Source organism: Pezoporus occidentalis, unplaced genomic scaffold (assembly GCF_034315485.1).
Source record: "Pezoporus occidentalis ecotype Australia unplaced genomic scaffold, CSIRO_AGI_Poc_V1 ctg74, whole genome shotgun sequence".
Classification (NCBI taxonomy): domain Eukaryota; kingdom Metazoa; phylum Chordata; class Aves; order Psittaciformes; family Psittacidae; genus Pezoporus; species Pezoporus occidentalis.
This window is the reverse complement of record NW_026916093.1, coordinates 3,417,167-3,438,715: the sequence shown is the minus strand read 5'-3', so window position 1 is coordinate 3,438,715 and position 21,549 is coordinate 3,417,167. Positions and strand designations below refer to the sequence as shown.

Genomic DNA, 21,549 nt, shown 5'->3' with positions numbered 1-21,549 from the left:
GGGCTCTTACTCACTGATATTAAAGATAGCTTTAGTTAAGATGTGTGGGGATTTCTGTGCCTTCACCATTAGCATGTTGGTTTCTCTTTAGATTTCCCTCTCTTAATACTGCACTGAACTCCTAGGTAATACATGAGGCAGCGTGTCCCTGACCCTCTTGCAGTAACTAGGTTCTTTGGTAAAATCGGAACAAAAAGACATGACTTTTTGTGTTTTGTCTTTTCTGAAAGTCTCTTATAGAGGGGGAATATAATCATTAAATTTTGAAAGAAAAGTGTTTCTGAAGTGGTAAAAAAAGATTGCATAAGGTATATCTAGCACATGCAGCCAGTGACTACCCCCATACCCTCTCACTGCAAGTAAAATGGAGGTTCAGCACATGCAGGTGGGCATAGTTAAAATTCTGAGGTTATATTAAGATTGTATTTGAGTATTATTTACTGCTTTCTAAATCTGAGAGATTGAGTACGCTTAGCTATATGTAGACCATTTGACAAATCAACTGTTACATTTGTATTGGAAGATCATGTAGGTATAAACTACTAATTTCTTCTTGAAAGAGACCAAGTTTTAATCATTACAGTTGGAAGCAGCTAAAATGAGAGAAGACTGGAATGGATATGTTACAGGTGTTGAATCCTCTGTTAACCATCCTTAAGGCAGGGATTTGTTTTACTCTATTTCTATAGGATATAACTGTGTCCAGCTGATGGCTATTATGGAACATGCATACTATGCCAGTTTTGGTTATCAGGTCACAAGCTTCTTCGCAGCATCAAGGTAGGTTTAAGTACTTCAGCATCTTCTCTGTTCTTTTAGTTTACATCCTGACTCCATACATCCATCAAAATCAGTATGCTTGTATGTGTGTGTTTACAAGTAAGTATGTAATGGAAAGAGAAAGTAATGACTGAGGTATTTGCTCTAGCTTCCTCTTAAATCTGAATTCAGTTCGCCATAGTGATCAGCTGTTCTGTGAAATACTTCATATAGGGTACAATAGAAAGGCTGTAACTTCATCTGTCCTACCATATTCCAGCTAATCCACCTTCATCAGTCTTTATGCTTGGCTTTTGTGTTGCAATCTTCTTGGCAGTAACAAACACAATATGTAAGTCACTCTTACGATAAAACAGAACTGTACACTATTTGTTAGTGATAGACTTCATTAAAATCATGCCTTTGTGTGTTCTGTGGGAACAGTAGCAGACAGTTCTTAGATTTGAGGCCTAGAGTGAAAATGTATTCAGTTAATTGTTAAGAAAATGATGATAAACCTTGAATGTTGTGATTTTTGTATTAATATATGTGTTCTTGTCCCTTAAGAAGTAAGGAAGTGTCCGACCTTAAATAGAAGCCTTAACTTTTATCAGCTATCTTTTGTACTGTATTTGATGTATTAACAGATTAAAATGGAAGAATAAAACCTTGAAACTATTTCTGCAAAACATTGTGTGCATAACTTTTATAACTAAAAATTGTTTATATACCAGGTTATAATAACTATTACTTAAGAGGCTGAAAAAATAACCTGCATACAACTGGAAACTAGGTGAGGAAGAACTGCTGACCTCGATGCAATTTATAAGTAATGTTCAATATTGTCAGCTTAAGTTCAGATTGAACCACTCATAATATGATGTGTTTTCATGTTGGTAGCCGTTATGGAACTCCAGATGACCTGAAAGAAATGATCGATGTTGCTCACTCAATGGGCATCACTGTTCTGCTCGATGTCGTGCACAGTCATGCATCCAAAAACTCTGAAGACGGTCTCAACAAATTTGATGGTACGGATTCTTGTTTCTTCCATTCCGGTCCTAAAGGAACTCACCAGCTCTGGGACAGCAGGCTCTTTGACTATGCAAAGTAAGTAGAAAATGTCACTTCAGGTGTGCTAGTTGTTACTGTTTCTTACCAGTTCTGTTAAAACTGCACTATTTGCCAAATTGGAGAAGTTATTTGGCTTGTTCAGTAGTTTCTGTATGCTAAGTTAATTTCCTAACTTTGCTAAATACTTAAAACCTAACATAATGTAATAGCATTTAGATTTTTTTTTCTTAATGACTACATACATACATGTTGTATACCATGTGCATTGGATGTATTCTATAATCATATCACTTTAATTGACTTTTGTTTTTTAAAGAGGTTCAATATTTTATGTATAGATATATATTAAATATGAAATGTTCCTACATAAATATTTAATGATATAGTATAAATGAATTTGAATTGCCATATATTTTCATATTTACACTATAGATATAAATATATTTTATATATAAAAAATGAGGTATAAGAAAAGCTGAAAACACTTGTAAGCTCTGGAATTTTATTGTCAAACTGTGAGATTTTTTGAAATGTACCAAAAGTTTTGTCCCAGGGCAACAAACTCCATTCCATAGTTTGGTTAACAGTTAATACAGAGCAGGGGTCATTTCCAGTTGGCAGTTTTAGGGACACGGTGCACAATTAACTAACTAGTGGTGATGGCTTGACTTGGCGAACAAAGGTTTGGGAAGGGCTTTATCCATGCTTACTACAGGCGTGCTGATGATTAAAAAGGCCAAATCTGGTTGCAGAAAGCACAGCAAGAGGTCTCCTTGGGTTGTATAGGTGAGGCACAATTCTTTCTACATTGTCTTTTCTCCTCAAGACTAATTCTGCATGTGTTCTCAAAGGAGACAACAGTGTTATGTATGGTGTGTTTCCAAGTTTCCTGATTGGAGGCCAAGGTGGATCACTGATGGTAGTCAATATGCCCAAGGCTGAGGTACTGTTTCAGGGAGTCCTTATATCTCCTCTTTGGGGCACTTCTCTTGTGGCAGTCCGTGGCGAGTTCACCATAAAACGCAGTCTTAGGGAGTCGGTGATCCTCCATCCTGGAGACGTGCCCTGCCCAGCGCAGCTGCAGTTTCAGCAGTATGGCCTCGACACTAGTGACCCCTGCCTGTTCAAGGACAGTAACATTTGACACATAGTCAGTCCAGTGGATGTTTAGAATTGTATGGAGGCAATGCTGATGGAAGCGTTCAGGAGTCCCAGGTGATGGCAGTAGATAACCCATGATTCAGACCCATATAAAAGAGTAGACAGTACAATGGCTCTGTAGACACTAATGCTTGTACTTTCCTTCAGGTGTTTATTCCAGACTCTTTTATATTAATTAAACCATTAATGTGTTAAACCATGTGTTAATGTCTGGTGATGATTAGCATTTAACATTGTTTACTGTGTATTCTCTGAGGCATTGGGAGTGAGGGGATTTATCTTGTATGCTGAATATTTTGTGGTTTAAATGGAGAAATGGATGCTGGCAACCAGTTTATTTTGGTCTCCTCCCATTTTTCCTACCTTTTCCCACATTTGTTTCTCCCTGAACCACCCTAGATTCCTCCTGTTCCTTGTCTGTGTTTCTTCCACTAAACATCCCACAATAAATTTTACACCACCCCAGAATCTTCTTGAAACTTTTCTTAATAAATTCTGTAGTGTCAGTAATCTCTTATTCCATGATAAATTTGCCTTTCTGCCCCTTGAGATGCATGGTAATCTTCTTTGCCTTTCTTACCAACTACAAAGTTCTGGTTTAACCCTTTCAAGGTTACACTGGAGTGGTTCCTTTGGTAGCTTATCACTCAGCTACTGTAGAGTTCTGGTCTCCTGCTAGTTTCTTTGCAGTGTTAGGTTTTGTGTGCTCTTAAGTTCAATTTACTGGTTTCCCCCTGGTTTTTTTTCTCTCACTTGCACTGAATTGCCATTAACTGGATATGTTTATGTTGCAGATGTCAAACCTTTGTGTATTTATTTAATTGCCAAAAAAGATTTGTCTTCTTGTACTCATAGACTGTGTTCTTGAGGATGACAGTTTCATAGCTTATGGAGGTTGGAACTGTTTAAGAAAGTCACTATTGCAGAAGTAACATGTAGCATAGGTCAACTGTTTAATGGAAACTCTTGCACATAACTCACAAGTCAATTAAACTGAGTGACCAATGTAATAAGTGAGTTACACACTGTTACTTAATAGGATGAGCTGCTCTTTATTTTTATTTGGAACAATTTAACTGATGAATTAAGGGAGCTTTTTTGAATTGTGATTTTAATTATTATAACAAATGTATTTTAGTATGTCTAATGATTTCCTCTTTGAGTTGCTTCCTATTAATCTTTAAGTTCATCTTCAATTGTTTCAGATAATCTTAAAGCTTTAATATAATACAGCGGTATTTCACACTTTATTTCATTTTATGGTTATGTATAATCAACAAGTGTGTAGTACCGACTTCTCTAGTGAGAAAATAAATTGCATGGAATTACGAACTTTTCTCTGTTCCAAGCAGAGAAAGCTTCTTGCTGCTGGGAAGGAAAGTGGTGCTGGTATTGAGTGTTGTGGTAGAATTTAAGTTAAACAGCACACTCCTTTCTAGGTAGTAATGGCAATGTTAAGCATTTACTCAGAACTGAAGAACTTCCTACATGGGTCTGTTCGATCAGTGATCTGTGCCTTGTACTTGTCTGGGAGGGACGCTGCTGCATAATTACTTTTCATCCTATCTGATTGGAATAGATGCCAGACTGAATGCTGGAAAGGAGGTGTGGGAAGAGCTGTGAGGAAGAGAGATTAGGAAATAGCAAAGACCAGAGAAATCGAATCTATGCTCCACTGATGAGTAAAAATAATGGGGTTCCTCGTATGTCATTCCGTATCTCCTGCCCTCTAGTGAAATGCAACAACAAATCTGGGTTTCCTTTTTTAAACTTTTGTGGAAATCTGACCTTCTACTGCAAACACGGGAGGTTGTGCAGTGAACTGGTTTTAGTCATTAAGGGCTTCTTTGGTCATGATACCTGAAACACTAAATAGTCTCTGTCTGATTAGAGACAAAGTTTAAGGCTTAAAAATGTAACAGCCTTGTTTATTCTAAGATGTTCAGAAATGATTTAAAAAATTACCTGATTGTTTGGTTTTTTGTTTGTTGGTTTGGGGTTTTTAACCCCCCTCTTTTTGTGTGTCCAGGTCTCAAACAAAATTGGAAAAGAATCGGAACTGACATTTCATTGAAGATTTTACCTTTTTAGGCTTGATTGACATAGCTGCTAATTTCCATAGCAGTAAACAAGCAGCTCTAGTCAGAAAGAGGGGAGTATTAAAATCTGTGAGAGACTCGAGTTGCTTGCAGAAGTTCAAAGTTTGCTGCAAATATATGATAGCAAACACAGTCTATTGAACGGTATACAGAGAAGCTTGCTTTCTGAGACAAATCTCTTCAGCTTGCACAGCCTTCTTTTCCTGTACAGTGCTTGTACTAAATCCCTTTATTTCTGTAGTGGGAAGAACTGTTAAAGCTACAGGTACTTAAACGTCAAATACAAAGAATGCTCAATTTACTTTGGAATTGAGAAAAACTAATTCTCTGCCATGAAGGAGATTAAGAAACAATTGCTTTATCAGTGTAGTCTGTCTGCGTGTTCTTTGAAAGCCAAGATGCAAGTAAATTTGTCTCACAGCATTTGCAAGATTATTCAGTTGTCTGGGAAGGGGACTGAGTACTCGCTATAACCGAAGGTGGCAAGAGATCTCTATCCACACACACAAAAAAACAGGACTATATCCATGGTGTATTTTGAGTACTGTATTTTTAATAACGTTTATGTAAGGAGAGAGTAGCTCCAAGAAAAGCAATAGTAAACTGTTCCAGGGACAGCTTGGATGGTGTATCTCGCACCATAGTGCAACTTAAGAAGATGAGGCATGTTTTGTGTTATGGACTTCGAGACAACACTTCATGAGCAGTAGAATTTTGTTGGTTTTACCCCATGCTCCTACAAGTGTTGTACAAACAGTGAACTTTCTGGTAAATATTAAAATCGTAAAAAAGTTATACTGTTCAAGGTGGTGTCACAGGAGAATAAAACCTCAATTTCAGTAAAATGAGAATTTGGAGGTAAAAAAATGGATTGCTAAAAAGATATTTTCTGTTTAGCTTCTTTCAAGACAATTACTGTAAACTCTGCTTTAAAGAAAGAGGAAAAACCCAATTCAGAAATAAATTTCACTTTCATAACTTTGGCATGTTTTTCTGTAATCTGGAACTGGGCAGTTTTTTTCCTCAAACTTCTTAATCTGCCAAGTCTTCCTCTCCCTCATGTACCTCCCCTCCTGGTTGTGTCCGTGCCCATCCTTCCTGTCCCCCTCAGCAGCCAACTCAAACACAACCACAAAGCTGGAGTGAGCATTGCAGCTTATTTCAAGAATACTTTTAAAAAACAAACTTTTATATCCTTTCTCTGTATTTCCTATCCCTGAATTCATGAAAGGGAAATGCTCTAAGGTAAAAGGGATGCTCCAGACCTGTAGTCTTGCTGGCACTACCTGGTTAATTCTGTGGTAAATTGAAGTGCCCTCTCTGTACTATAATCCTGTTTAAGATAGCTCACTCAAAGTATGTGTAAGCACATGTAAGTAAGGATTCTGCTTGTAATTAATTTCCCCCAAGCTAAGTATAACAATTTTTCCTTCCTCAAATTGTATTCTAAGACTATTCAGCTGCCAAGTTCATTATAAGTTGTGCTGTAGACCCAGGAGACCAGGTGGGATCACAACTGGAGTGGTTGATTGTGTTTTGATTTAGATTAATTTCTCTACCATAGCAAATGTGTATAACATAATAATTAGCCAAAACAATTTAAAAAGAATTGAGAACAAGATATCACCTATCAAAGATAAGTTGTTGTTTTGCACTACATAATTAAAATCTGTAACTGATGCTGCCTTTCTAGGATTATTGAGATCTGAGAGTATTGTTTTGATTTTTTTTTTTTTTTTTTTAAGGCTCTGTATTCCTCTTTTCTCATTAGGCTTTGTTAGATTCTGTGCTTTCTTGTTCCAGTTCCAAGAGGCAATAAGTAAACTGGTACCTTTCTGTGAGCCTTTATCAATAACAGTAGAAGTAAAACTTGCAGTTTTTAATACTGTGACCCTATTCACATGAGCACTTAGCCAAAATTCGAAGCTGTTGCTCTACTTAAGAGAAAACTTGGGCACAAGAGTCAGAGGCTGCTTTACCTTCCAGTTTTAATTATGAAATCCTGCTTCCTTGAATGCAGCAGTGTGATCAGCAAAAGATGACCTTCATTGCAAGGTTCTGGGGCCATCAAACATCCCTGGCATCTCTTCTGAGGCATCTCTTGAGGCCCTGCCAGTGCGTTTTTTAGGGTGGATTTTGTATGTCCATGCTTGGGTGATTCTGTGGAGGCACCAAATCGTAACTAGTGGGGATTTTTTGGTCTGTCCACCTCTAGATTTTCTCTTGTATGTGTTGGTGATACTTTCTGTTTGGGAAATTAAAGCTTGTAAGTGTGGAAGAGGAAATGAAATTAGAATCATAGAATAGTTAGGCTTAATTCATGAAACTAAGCTGTGTAATGGGAGAAATCTTTTCTTTAGTCTTTTCTTTCTCCTTCAGTTTTATGAAGTCTCCAGTGACATCCATACCAAATGTGCTCTGAAATGCTATAGGTAGTGTTCAGAGTGCAAACATTGTGTGGCACAAGCCACGGTTTATATCAGGGCAACAAATGTCATGCTGGTCATTTGCTGCCTAAGCAGATGTTCTCTCCCTCTTGGTCTTCTGAACTGTTGGTGAAGCAGCTGATTGTAGCTCAGTGTGCTACCTTTATTTCAGTTTCTGTTAAAGTGGGTTATAAACTACTGTAGTTCAGAAACTGCTTTTAGCCCTGCCATCAGTGCAGCAGAAATTGGGAAACTGTCAGGTGCTGAAGCATGTGTTTCAGTTTATGGTTTAGGTGGCCTATCTTCCAGTTTGCCCCTCAGGCCTTAGGTGACCCACACCACTCCGATCTTCCCCATCCTGTTGTCCAGCCTCACATAGATGTCTTGGGCTCTCTCTTGCGACTAAAATGTCACAGTACACCTACGTTAGGATGCTGAGAAGATGGCCTTTTCTGCCACCCAGTGTTTACATCCTGCAGAGATTTAATGTTATTCTGTATGGGGGGAAAAAGGTCCACTAATGTCAATACATAGTAATTCACTACTTTGCGATGTGACTTCTTAAAGGCTGGTTGATCGTCTAACATCTTCAGCAGCCCCTATTAAGGTCAGTATTTATTTTTTCCTTAAACAGCTGCTCTTCACCTGATTTTTTTTGCCATTCTTCTGATTGCTAACTTTCCCAGTCCTTAGCTGCCACTGTTGTAATATATTAGTAGGTGGAATGAATTGGGAAAGACCTCTTTAAGAGGTTAGTGTTTGTTTAGTAGGGTACCTGTCTGGGATCATAATTCCCTTAACATTGCTGTTCAGAGAATGTGTGTGGGGGTGCTTAAGTTGTTTGCAGTGTTTAACGCTAAGTACCTGTGGAAGCAGAAACTTGTTGCCTTATGTGGGAGCTTTGCCATGGTTTGTACCACTTTTCAGGAAGAAATGGATACACTGCTACTCTATAACACTTGCATATTTAGTATTTTAGATTGGTAGAACTTGATGCTTGAGTGCTGTGGTGTTAAAGATTATTGTTCCTTGACTAATGCACTTAAGTTGGCACATCAGTATGAGCTGCAAAATGCAGGTAACTTCTGTGTGTTCTTACTGTCCATTTCGTTGTTTTGTTCACATGTGTTTTACAGAGTGCTAAGAGGGTGTACTTGACTGCAAACCATTGCTTATTAGTTAACACTACACAAAGGATAGGTAGGATTTGAAAACTACTAGTACACTCATAGGTTCCAATAAGACACCTGAAGAGTCGCTGTTGGCCAGGCAAACATTGGTCAGCTGGGAGAAAGGAGGCTGCCAAGACTTGTAACAGACCCTTGATTGGAGCTGGGTTACCCTCTTCAGACTGTGGGTTTCTTCTGGTTTTCTACCTTTCCATGTTCCTCTTTATGAGTCTTTGAGCTGGTAACAAACCTATCTTTGTCTGTAACTTAATCTTTCTTATTTGCATAGCTCTAATCTAAAGACTTTGCAGCTAAGTGGTTTGCTGAGCTGAGCAAACTCAACTAAGCAATTTCCTTAGAGGTTAAAGCTATACAGTTTTTTGGACACAGCTCATCCTCCCATCAGGAGGGAAGGGAGAGGAAAATGTGGCAGGGGAAAATTACCAAAGAATTAATGTATTGTACACAAAGCAGTTGACTTCCCAGAGTGTACTGTTCTTGTCTGCAGCTTCTGAGGATTTAGTCAAGTACAGGTGGTATTCTTGCAACTCCATTTATGCAGTAGTAATGACATCCAGTGGCATCTCATGTTTGTCACAGATATATGTTTGTTGGGGGGATAGATACCTTGCCCATAATTCCAGGTAGATTAAAGGTAATGCAGCGATAGTTGTTAGTGAGCTAGGTTCTCCTTCATTAGAATTTTTGAATTTTGTTGACTCTATGGTAATTACAGCAGCAGCGGGGATGTAAGTTGTTTCATGATGTAAAACCTTCACTTGTGCTGATTTTAATGAATATCCTGCCAGTCTTCCTTCACTACATTATTTTAGGAAGCTCTGTATTTAGAGATCCCCATAATATTCATTGGAATTATTGGAATTGCCTGCCAAAGAGTGTTTTTTTTTTAATGACTGTTGAAAGAAAGCACTTATTGTGATGTAGTAATGAGATGATGAATTGTTTTTTTATGTTTTTAGCAGTCTGCTTTAAATAGACTGGACATTGAGGAAGACTGTAAAGACATAAAATTACTTTATAAAACATTATAGTTTAAGACTTTCAGTGTCTGTGAAAATTCTTGTTTCTTTGGTTTTTCTCTCCTCTTTTTAGTGATCCTTGTGGCTGTTAGCAAGTAAGCACTTCCAAGAATGGGGACGATAAATTGCTTTTCTTGAAGGGAATGAATACTGGAAGCATTGACAGAAGGGATGATATATTGGAATTTACTGCAATATAATCAGAATGACTAAAATAATAATAGTGCAAAAAAAAGTCATATATTATGGATGCAACCTTATAGTAGATGCAGTCTAGGCCTGCTGTGGAATTGCTTAATTTTGTTAATTAAGCATTCATCTAGAAGGTTAATTGTTTTATTGCACTGTGCTTCAGTTGATATAACAGAAGGTGTGGCTTTAAATCCGCAGACACTCTAAAACTCAGAGCTTCAGGTACATCCTGGTTTTGGCTGGGATAGAGTTAAATTTCTTCCTAGTAGCTGGTGCAGTGCTGTGTTTTGGCTGTAGCCTGACAACAGTGCTGATAACACACCAGTGTTTTAGTTGTTGCTGTAGCACTTACCCTAAAGAGTAGGATGGGAAGGGGTGTGTGTGCTGAGTTACTGGCTGGGGTTAAACCACAACTATGTAAGAATATGTGTTAGCACTCTTTTTGAAGTGTCCAGTTTCCCATATTAACCTCCAACGTGGCAATCACAGCTTTGTGTGATTGGCTGCACAAAAAGTGGTATGTATCATAGTAAAGCAATAGATTTATATGTGAAGAAAAGGCACAGAATAAAAATACAGCCAATTGTTCTAAATTTTGTCAGGTAGCGTATTTTGAAATACAGAGGTCACGGCTTGTAGCCAATTAAATTCAATCATATCTTGAGTAGATACAGTCGCTCTTACCTGAAGTTGATTATGGTATTTCAGTAAAGGTCTAAAATCAGAAGAGATTCAACGCACTGTAGGGAATTAATCCCCATCAGTCTAAATGTAATAATAATCTTGCGTTTAGTAATCCACACTCAAACTGACAACTTTCACAGCATTCTTACATGAGGTTTATATAAGTAGTGTATGTTGTAAGTAGAAGATTGTGGGGAAAGGGTTTTAAAGAAACTTTGCAAGTGAAATGGGGAATGTTGCCTTTCTTTTAATAGGGTTTCATCCGAAGAAGTTCTAGGTTGGGAGAAAAGTAGGCATCTTACTGCTTATTGCAGGGAAGGAAGATGGGATCATTAACACAACTGTAGGTTTGGTTTTTTTTTCTGATTCTGTTGTGTATATGTTGTATAATACACAGATTCACTTGAAATCCGTTTTTGGAAAGCTCATTGTAGAGAAGAAAATTGATAACAACAGGGGACAAAATGACTAACAGCCATATCTACAAATTAGAAAACAATAGACTATCAAAATGCTTTATCTATTTCCAGAAGTGAGCAGCATACTTATGGCCAGCAGATCAGAAATGATCTGCAAATAATCATATTGATCTGTTATATTACTTTCAATTTTGAAAGAGATGCCGTATTTTCTTGAGTAGTGTTATTTCATGGGCTAGCATAAAGACTGAGTTTCTGTCCATAGAAGATGGTTGAAACTGAAGATGGAAGTCAACACATCTAACAGAGCAGGCCAGCCTGCTGCTTCAGGTGGTGTCTGTCCTACCAGATTGCTTCCTAGCTGTAGCCATTGGCTGTCATTTTGAATGGGACTGTGTTGGTGAACCTGCATTAAAATTCAGGGAGGATCTATAATACTCACTCAGCTTTATCTGGATGTTCTCTTTAGGGTTATTTAAATGCCAAAATTACTTTGAAACTAATGAGTTGTTAAGATAAATTTCATTTGAGTTCTCACAGAATTAATTCATGCAGTTTTAATGAAGATACTGAAACTGGTTCTGTAGTGATCACATTATAATAGTAATGGATGGATTTGGTGTAGCTTTTGCTGATTTTTCTTCTAGGTTCTGTTCTGACTGATTCAGGACAAGTCTGAAGAACTGAAATAGTGTATCCTGTCAAATATGTCTTAATGAATAAGGAAAATATTGTATGAACAGCTTTATCCTGGGAACAAAGCAAATTGTTCTAAACCAGGTTTGGAAAAAAGAGTTCAACTTTCTTATTTTGAAAAAGCATATTACACTAAATTTGCTTGGTTGCTTTTTTCCATGTGTTTGTTTTGGTCAGTGTCCTGAGTTCAGCTACAACAGTTACTTTTCTCCTTCTTAGTAGCTGGTGCACTGTTGCGTTTTTGACTTTAGTCTGAGAACAATGGGCTTATACCACAACAGTCAGTTCCCTGTAGAAAAGGTGGCTTCGTAGAATTCTGTATAGTTTGCCATGAGAACTGCAGTCGAATCATCTGTTTGTCCTGGTTCCTCCCTGTATCTTCTCTTTAACAAAGAGGCTGACTATTTACCTTATATTTTTATATATGTGTATTACAGTTCCTTGTAATCTCTTGAGAATTTTTATGAAGTTTAGAAACAAATTCATCACCACAGAGAGAATCATTATCAGTTTATCTAAACTGACATAAAAGTTCTTTCTAAGTTGTTCTACACAATTGATTTAGTTTGGAATAAAGGAAGTAAGTGTACAAGTTATACTCTGTAGACCTTACTGTTCTTGTTTTCTTCAATTTAATTATTGTTCAGTAAGTCCTGTCAAATGTAGTTATAGGGATAGCTACATATCAACAGATAAGCACAAGAATGAAAAAGCACATCCGTATAATAAGTCATTGCTATGAACTGTCATAATTTTCTTCTGTAGGAGACATCTCAGTCTGTTCAAGGGAAGAGCTGAGAGTTAAGTTTTCTGGAGAAATGTTAAGTAATAGTGTGGTGGGTTGTATATATGTATAACTAGACATTGCAATAAAGCTATGGGAAAAAACATAAGTTTTTGTTTCATTTATTATGACAACACATTAGAATGGTAAATAATTAGAAAAGATAATAGAATTGTTCATTCAAAAGAAACTTTTACATATACTTCGTTGTTTCATGTACCAAGGTTGTCTAAAAGAATGACCTTTTGCAGTTCTAAAAGTAGTCATAGCTATGAGCCAAAACTAATTCTTATTCTGAATTATGTAATTTAGAATAGATGGATTTCTTTTTTTAAGTTATTTAGTTTGAAATAGATTAAGTTTGGGCATTCAGGAGCAAGGGCTTAAAGTTGGTGTTTAAATTAAGGAAATAAATAGCACAAGTTTGCAAATTGCCAGATGTACAGATGGCGTTATGGAGAACAAGGATAGGTAAAATTCCTCTTTTGTTGTTGAAATTTAGCTCTCAGCATTAGATTCCCTAAATACTTCCTATATTCAAAGGATTGGTGAATCTGAGTAATTGGAGTCAGCCAAACACTGAAGGAGTTTGGGGGGGGTGGACATCCCAAGGATTTCCACTGCTTTTTCTCCCCTGTCTTTGGGTTTGAATGTTTAGTGTTTGTTTCTCTAGATTTTTTGGCTTTTTTCACTCTCCTGTAATCTGAAATTCTGTATTTCTCTTCCTGCAAAATGGAAATAAGTATTTAAACCAAAGCATATGTAGTAGTTGGAGCTTATGACCATTCTGGGGTTGATGCTTAAACCCCAAAGATTATTTACAAAGGGAATGCTTGGAAAAGAAACAAGAAGGCAACTACAAAACACTAAAGCTTGCATTACCGATGTTTTTGGGCTTCCTTTACCACCACCTTTCTGGATGAGTGCACTGGAAAAGATGAAAATTTACTTTGACTATGCTATAAGAAATTCCAAGTTCAGAGGAAACTGAAAGTCTATAAGGAAATTAATAAATGGCAGGAACATTAAGCTGGATGCTATTTCTGATGCCTATCCAATGCTGGTTAGCAAAGCTAGTGGCTTACAGAAAGTAGTAAGAAATAGCATTCTTATAAACTAATCAAGTGTGTACTGGAAAGAATGAATGTTCTGCAAGTTGTATTTACAGTTACTTTTAGCACAGGACCATTATCATTCAGATTTGGAAAAACAGGAAAGATTGATTAGAAAGAATGTCTTCACCAAGTACAAGGTATGAGAACTTGTTAGACTCTGAACTCTCAATATACAGGAGATCAAACTTGTTTTAAAATATTGTGGAGAATCTTTGCTTATCTTTATTTGTGTTTTATCCTGGCCTTGACAACAAAATTTGCTTTTCACAAGGTTATGAGGTTTTGACTTCAGTCTTGCATTTTTATTAGAAGTTGCCATCATTCTGCTACCTTTTAAGCCAGAATCAGTAATAGTTGCACTGAAATATGGTCTGAAATAGATAACTGTAGTAGGAACAGTTGCTTTAATTTTAGTTGAAAACCATGGCATTTCATAGAAAAATCTTGCTGTTAAATACATATTTCCAGAGTATTAATTATACTGGTAGATTAATACATCCAAATGGAGATCAGTAACAAGTGGCATCTCTCAGGATTCCATATTGGGACTGGTACCTTTTAATATCTGTGTTAATGACATAGTGGGATTTGAGTGCACCCTTAGCAAGTTTGCAGATGTCACCAGGCTGAGTGGTGCAGTTGATTTAGTTGAGAAAAGGGATGCCATCCAGAAGGACCTTGACAAGGCTGAGGGAGTGTGCCCATGTGAACCTCAGCAGGTTCAACAAGGCCAAGTTGCAAGGTCCTGCATCTGGGTTGGGGCAATCCCCAGTATCAACACAGGCTGTGGAATGAACTGAGTGCCGCCGTGTGGAGAAAGACTTGGGAATAGTACTGGTGGATGAAGAATTGGACAGGAACTAGCTATGTCCACTTGCAGTCCAGAAAGCCAGTCATATCCTGGGCTGTGTAAAAAGAAACATGAACAGTAGGTTGGGGTAGGTGATTTGCATCTGCCTACTCTGCTCTTGTGATACCCCACCTGGAGTACTTCATCCAGTTCTGAGGTCCCCAGCACTAGATAGACATGGACTTTTTAGAACGGGTCCAGAGGAGGGCCACAAAAATGATCAGAGGGATGGAACAACTCTCCTATGAAGAAAGACTGAGGAAGCTGGGGTTGTTTAGCCTGAAGGAGGCACTGGGGAGACCTTTTTATGGCCTTTCAGTATTTAAAGGGGCTTATAAGGAAGGCAGACCTTAAATAAAAACATAAGTGACAGGATAAAGGGCAGTGGTTTTAAACTGAAGGAGGGTAGACACAGTTCGGATATAACCAAGAAAATCTTAATAAGGATGGTAAGGTGCTGGCACAGGGTGCGCGGAAGTGTTGCAGATGCTCCATCACTGGCAGTGTTTGAGGCCAGGTTGGACCAGGCTTTGAACAACCTGCTGTAGTGAAAGGTGTCCCTGCCCATGGCAGAGGGTTGGAACTGGATGATCTTCAAGGTCCCTTCAACCTAAACCATTCTGTGGTTCCGTTAATGATATACAAGTTATAGCTCGGTAATTGGATGTTTTTCAGCAATGTAAGTTGATTTTAAACTACCATCAAAACATGCTTTTGCCTTGACTTGTGAATTTCCACTTTGACTTGAAAATGTAAATGCAGTACTCAAAGCTTTTTGGGTGTGGAGGAGTGTTTTGTTTTCAAACAGTTCTTCAAATAATCTGTAGACAGTAGTATATACTTTTTATAATTTAATATAAGGACATGATTAATTCTGAGTGTTTTCAAGATACCATATGAAGTGGGACTACAACAGAATATATTTTGGCACAGTATCTTTCCTACGTGTCTTTGGTGGAACTTGTAAACTTGGTGGCTGTAGAAAGACAGTGGGTATGTTAAAACATGTTCAGATCATAAAAGGTTTTAAAATATGTGCTTAATTCTTATAGAATCATAGATAAAGCAAAGTGTAGCTGTGAATGAATAGAAAAATTACATTGTAGCTATTTCGCCATTCCGAGTAATAATCTTGCTACGCATTATACACTAAACAAAGTTACTGTAACAATATATTATAAATGTGCTTATTGTTCTTGTATTAATCTTCATGAAGTGCAAATTATATAGCTGAAACAACAGCATGTACTATGAAATCGAGATTAAAAACAATGTGTCTTTGAACACAAACGTTTTCAGTTTTCTTACATGAAAAAGCATTTTTTTTTTTAACATAGAAAGCAGTACAGTTTCTCAACTCTATTTGGCATAGCATAAGGTAACCTAGTATCTTTCTTTAATTACATTCCTGATGAACGCAACTTTGCGCAGTTCAGCAAATTGAGAAATACTGTACTGTGCTTAAGAATGGATTCTTATTTAGTATGAATCCTGTACTTCAGATCATCTGTGCTGTTCTGTGCGAATGCAACAGCTTTGCATTTTGTGCTTGCTGAAAGATAATAGGGCCTGATGCATGTGTAAATTGGTTTTGCCAGATGGCTGCTTACCTCTGCAGTCATTTTCTGAATCTTGTGCTAGGGATCATACAAGGCAGTCCTTCAGTCTCTGAGCCTTCCACTGGAAATCTCCTTTTTCTGTGAAGGTAATGATTCCTTGTACAAAGTTTTCTGCCCTTCATGTTGATGTCTGTCATTCAACTGAGCAGTCCTGTCCCATGGTTCCAAAAAGAACATTCTGGACTGTATCCAGAACAATTGTTTATGCTGAGTGTAAAATCTGGAAGTGTGAGAGGAAAGTTCAGGATAAAGGTCTGTTTAAGATTGTGAGTCACCTGATATGTAATGGTTTGTTGACTGTTTATACCCTACATTTAGACTTACTTTGAAAGCACCCCCAGTGTTGAATAGGGCTCTGAAATGTTTGAGATCTCAGTTCAATTACTGAAGTCATGAATTGCGTTAAATTGCATGCCGAATCCTGACAGTAAATTTTAAAAGTGGGATTTAGTTGCATGTCATAGAACAATAAATGATGTTTGTTAAATTGCAGGGTTGATTATGTGACTAAACAAATGTAGTGTTTGCCAATAAGTTTATTTTGGGAGAAAAGAAGTTTAAATGTTCTCAAAGATTTTTATTTTATTAGTGTCTAATCTACTTTGGTAGAGCATGAGTGGTATGAGGGCTCATGTTATCCAAAGCATAGCTGGAACCCATGTGGGCTTTGTCAGCACTTTAAAGGGGTTTTGTAACTTTATTTTTGAGACATTCTCCATGTTTAAAATGTGTGTCCTGGAGGCTCTGTTAAAAACTGCAGGTGATTGTCTCCAGTGCTCATATTTCTTTTGTATTTACTTAAGGAAGCCCTCTGAGCAAAAAGCATCAAGAATATTAAAGTTCATTACAGTAAGTACCTATCTGCTTTGCCTCCAAGGATGTTCTTGTATTTTGCAGGACATAGTCTTTACTGAGTAATACTTGAATTATTGCTTCCATTTTTATGGCAAATAACTGAATGCTTTATTTGATAGTATTTCATTTACTCTTGCTGGGTGTAGATAGGACTAGGCTGAAAAAATCTAAGTCTAGAGCACTGCTACTTACTATTGTCCATAGTTTGTTTGAGGAGAAAATTTATCTTTTGTGCCGATTTGATTTCAGTAAAATCATGTGAATATATTATGGATATATTTGCTTTCAGTAAAGATGTGAATAAACACGTTTAATTCATTGGCAAAATTAAGTAGAGCTAATTGCATCTTTCCAAAACATTGATTGTATATCTAAACACTTGAAAACTGGGGAATTCAGAGAAAACAGCTTTCTGACCCATGCAGCTGAATGTTGCCTTTTCTGGGTTGAGCTCAAGTCTGATACGCACCGAGGAAAACTTGCCTTTTTGTGTGCAAGCCTTCTTAACAGTATTCAGGTAGCTCTGACTTATTTGGTGTGTGCTTGTGTCTCTGGGTACACTAGGTATAGCTTTGCTGATCTGGAATTAGTATGGGCAGACAATCAGTGTTCAGTGTTTGCAGTGGAGTTCACACAGTGCATGACTGGGGATGTTCCTATTTGCGTTCACTAGTGCTTGAGAGGAATTGGCTGCTAAGGACACACAGTAGTGTGTCCCTGGGACCAGTCATAGTGACTTTAGGAGAACCAGCAAGGAGAAATAGTTAACCTTCCCACTGCCCCCAAGAAAGTGTTAGGCTGTTTATCACCTTTTACCTAGCACAGGAACCTCCTGAAGGACCTTACTGTATAGTGCTGCTTTGCACCAGCAGCTGAAGCAGAATTTTGAGAGGAAAAAAAAAAGTAACTATTTTGGGGGGGATTTTAGAACAACTGCTTGTATTTGAATAAAGGATATGCCTATTTCTAAGAAATAATTTTCCTGAAGTAATTACTGAATATGAATCCAGTCTGATAAATGCATATTGCTATTATATTGTTTACAGCATAGTGAGTGAAAGTGTGTTTTCTCCCTGCATAATACTGGACTTCTGGGGATTGGGATTAATGTGTCCAGAAGGGGTATTGTGTGGCATGGTACTCTAGAACTGCAATTTTAACTAGAATGGAAAATCCTCTGCATCTTCAAAGATGCTGCTGTTGTTTAGTCCTAAAAAAAAATTAAAAGCTGTAGTTAAATATTTTAACTACTATTAAATTGGGAATTCCTTGTTATTTTATTTTTATTTATTAGTATTTAGAATTTTAGTACTTTGTATTTATTCACTATTAATTCTCAGAGTATCAATGATTATTGGTTATCACAAAATACATGCTATAATAACCAGTATTCTGCTTATTAGAGTTTTTTAAATAGGAAAGTATGTGTGTGTGTATATATATTTTTGTCAGTTGCTTCTGCAGAATTGGAGCTTTGCCTGTGAAAAGGGCACTATAGAAATAATTGGGCACCACAGAAATAATTGTGCAGTCCTACATGCAATTAATGTACCAGTATTAACTTTTATGTTGACTGATAGAAACCAGTGTCATTTAGTTTGGGAAAGGACTTGAGATCTTCACTGAACAGATGCTTCTGAATTTGGAAATAATACTTCTTTGACTGCTCATGACTTGTTCTCTATACTGCTTTAATAATTAAGGGCCTTTTTCCTGAAGGTTGGCCTTGAAATTCTGCAACACTGCTGAGCCTTTCCACTTTAATTCATGGAATAGGATGTTAATGCTTAAGCAAAGATGTATTCTGCAGCAAGTATTGATAAAAGTATCCATTATTTTTAACTGTTACAGGAAACTTTTAGTCTTACAGTGGACTTTTAACAAGTCACATCCACTTTGCATGACATTTTTCAACTCACTGTGACAAGATAAATTGAGAATGATGTATCTTCCTGTAGCTCTTTAAGTCCTTGAGGGCTGGTTAGTTTGGGTTTTTTTTTCTTTTCATTATCTCTTCAGGTAGTGAAACTTTCCATAGGGCCATGGTGTTGGCTGTGAATTCAGGACAGTGTTACAGCAGTGTTTTGCAATCACAGGTCATATTGAGACCCCATCGTAATTACTGATCTAGTGTTTCAGACTTTTGTAAGGACTGCATTCCCTTTTTGCCTCAGGGTAGACTGTGTATCTCAGTTTAAAACACTTGCTGTGTTCTGGTGCAGCCTCTGCTCTTCTCTGAGATTCAGTAAGAGGGAGATTGTCTAGGACAGATGCAAATGGGTTGATGTTTGGCAAGTTGGGCAACTTAGCAGTGCTTCAGGGGAATGTTGTCCCTGTACCTCCTGAGGTTAAGATTTGGTATGCTTTCAAATGTCTGCCTTTTAGTACTCAGCTTTGCTTATCTTTTTTGATTTTAGATACGTGTTCTTCATCCTTATTCATTTACTTCCTTATAGTTCAGATTCTTTCATGTGTTCTTAATGTAGAGCTTTCTTCCCTTACTGATGTCAGTGTACTGTTTGCTCATGCATGAACCTGAGCAGGCAAATAATTTTAAAGTTTTTATTGCATAGCAATTATGATTTGTCAAAGCCTTTTATCCTCCTCCAGTGACCTGTGTGCTTTCTTCTTCAGTAGTCGGTCCTCTTTGTTCCATGGTTGGGTCCTGAGAGTTTGCAATGTCAGTCAGGTTTTCTCAAGTGAGGACTTTTCCTTAGCTGTAAAGGGAGTTGGCCACAAAGTTTTTAACACAAGCTGTCTTAATTGTTGATTGAAACTTTCTTAATGTTTTCACTGTCATCCTGAACCTTAAAGAAAGATAAAACTTGGGGATCTGTAATGCACTGTTACTTGTTATTTAATGCTTTTTTATTCAAAAGGTCATTTAAAAGCTAAAGCTGCTTTGCGGACCAAGGATCAAAGGTTAAAAGTCTTTTCGTTTGGCACTGTCAACATCTTTGCTCTATCTCAGTATGTAAATTATCTACTTTCAGTGTTATGAATTCTATATAGGTAGAAAAGCAAACATAATCTGATCAAGTGAAACAGAAAAGTCATGCTGTGGATCCATTTCTTTTTAAAACAAAACCTCACAATGCAGAGAACAGAGGTAAAGTGATAAGCAGTTGATCGGAAGCAGTAAGTAGGGAAGAAGACAGTGGGGTGGTAATTAAGATATTTGATAAATTTGAGAAAAAAGCTCAGGGAACTAGATGTAAGGCTAATATTTATTTTAAATTCAGAGGCTTCAGTAAAAAAAAAACAAACACTTTCTGTATCCTTGATATGACTGAAAGAAGTTCAGAGAAATCTTTAGTGATCCAAGCTCCCTGTTCACGAAGTCAAGAGCCAGTAGCAGTGGGAGACTTGGGGAATTATCCCCATTAGCTCACCCAAGAAAATGTAGTTATGAATAACATCTTTCCAAGATTTGTCTGTAAAGATATACTGCTATTGCCAGTGTTAATTTCAAGCCTTATTCATGTACCAGATTGTGATGCAGAGCAAGAGGTCTTAAAACTTACTCATCTAGCCTGGAAGTTCTCTCCAGATCACCTCCCCCAGATCACCTTTACAGTGCAGTGGTTTGAACTGCTTAACAAAAGGGATTGTGACCAGTGGGTTGTCTTTTGGGTCAGTTGTTTATAGTGGGGGTGTAAAAAAAAAAAAAATCAATTTAAATCATATTAATTTATTTTAATTATATCCAAAATACTTTGGTGCTGTGAAGAAAAATTCAAGAACACTGCAATAATGTTGCAGCCATTCTGAAAACTTTTACCAGCTAAATTCTCCTGCAGCTGGAAGCTGGAGAGGACTCTGTCCTCAGGAATTTGTCAGTAATCTTCTGTTTGCTTATAATGTTAAATATTCGGTGCATGCTAAACTGAAAGCTTTAGCCTCCTCCTCATTTACTGATATCTACTAATGAGTATAACTTGTTTTCAGAATAAACTTTTTCCTTTAAATGTATTTTGTGTCCAAATATTAACATTGATATTGCGGAAATTGGACAGATTGTTTCTTTTCTGGCTCTATAAGATGCATTCATGCAGTGCACATTCCAAAATGCTAGGTCCAGAAAAAGTAGCACTCTACATCGATGCAGAGACAAAAGGTTGATTCACTGCTTCTGTCTTTTCTTGGGATTGATACAAGAGAATTTGCTGCAGATCTCTTCTGCTCATAGATTATCATATGCCCCAGAAGGATAGCTCTTTTTTTGTTTGTTGCCTGTAAAGTTCATTTTGCAGGCATGATGCAGCTTGGATCACTAAGCAAAAGCTCTTTTGGTCTCTTAATGACTGTCTTGACTTTCTGTTGACTGATAGAGATGTGTATGTTCCCATAGAATGGCATTTGGTGTAATTAGGAGTGTAGGTATCGAGGGCAATCTAGCAATCTCATTCAGGATTGTCCCTTGGTTAAAAAGTGGGAACCTACTGCACTGCTTTGACTTTTCAGTCCCTTATTACTAGAGGTGGCTTTGGGCCTTGGCAATGATATTACCTAGAAGAAGAGAGGAACTACTTCTCTGTGTAAGTAAAGGAGGTTGCAATACAGAGAGTTTATTCTTTTTGTTATTTTCCAAACAGGGGTAAGACTGA

At 37.3% G+C, this 21,549-nt stretch overlaps 1 protein-coding gene across 1 annotated transcript in view; it reads left to right on the top strand.

Moving 5' to 3' along the window:
* GBE1 (1,4-alpha-glucan branching enzyme 1) overlaps nucleotides 1-21,549 on the top strand; it is a 148,324-nt gene that overhangs the window by 57,800 nt on the left and 68,975 nt on the right. The window contains exons 6-7 of the mRNA XM_062601996.1: nucleotides 690-780; nucleotides 1,660-1,869. Coding sequence (XP_062457980.1) covers nucleotides 690-780; nucleotides 1,660-1,869 — 301 coding nt within the window. The remainder of the gene's footprint in view (nucleotides 1-689; nucleotides 781-1,659; nucleotides 1,870-21,549) is intronic.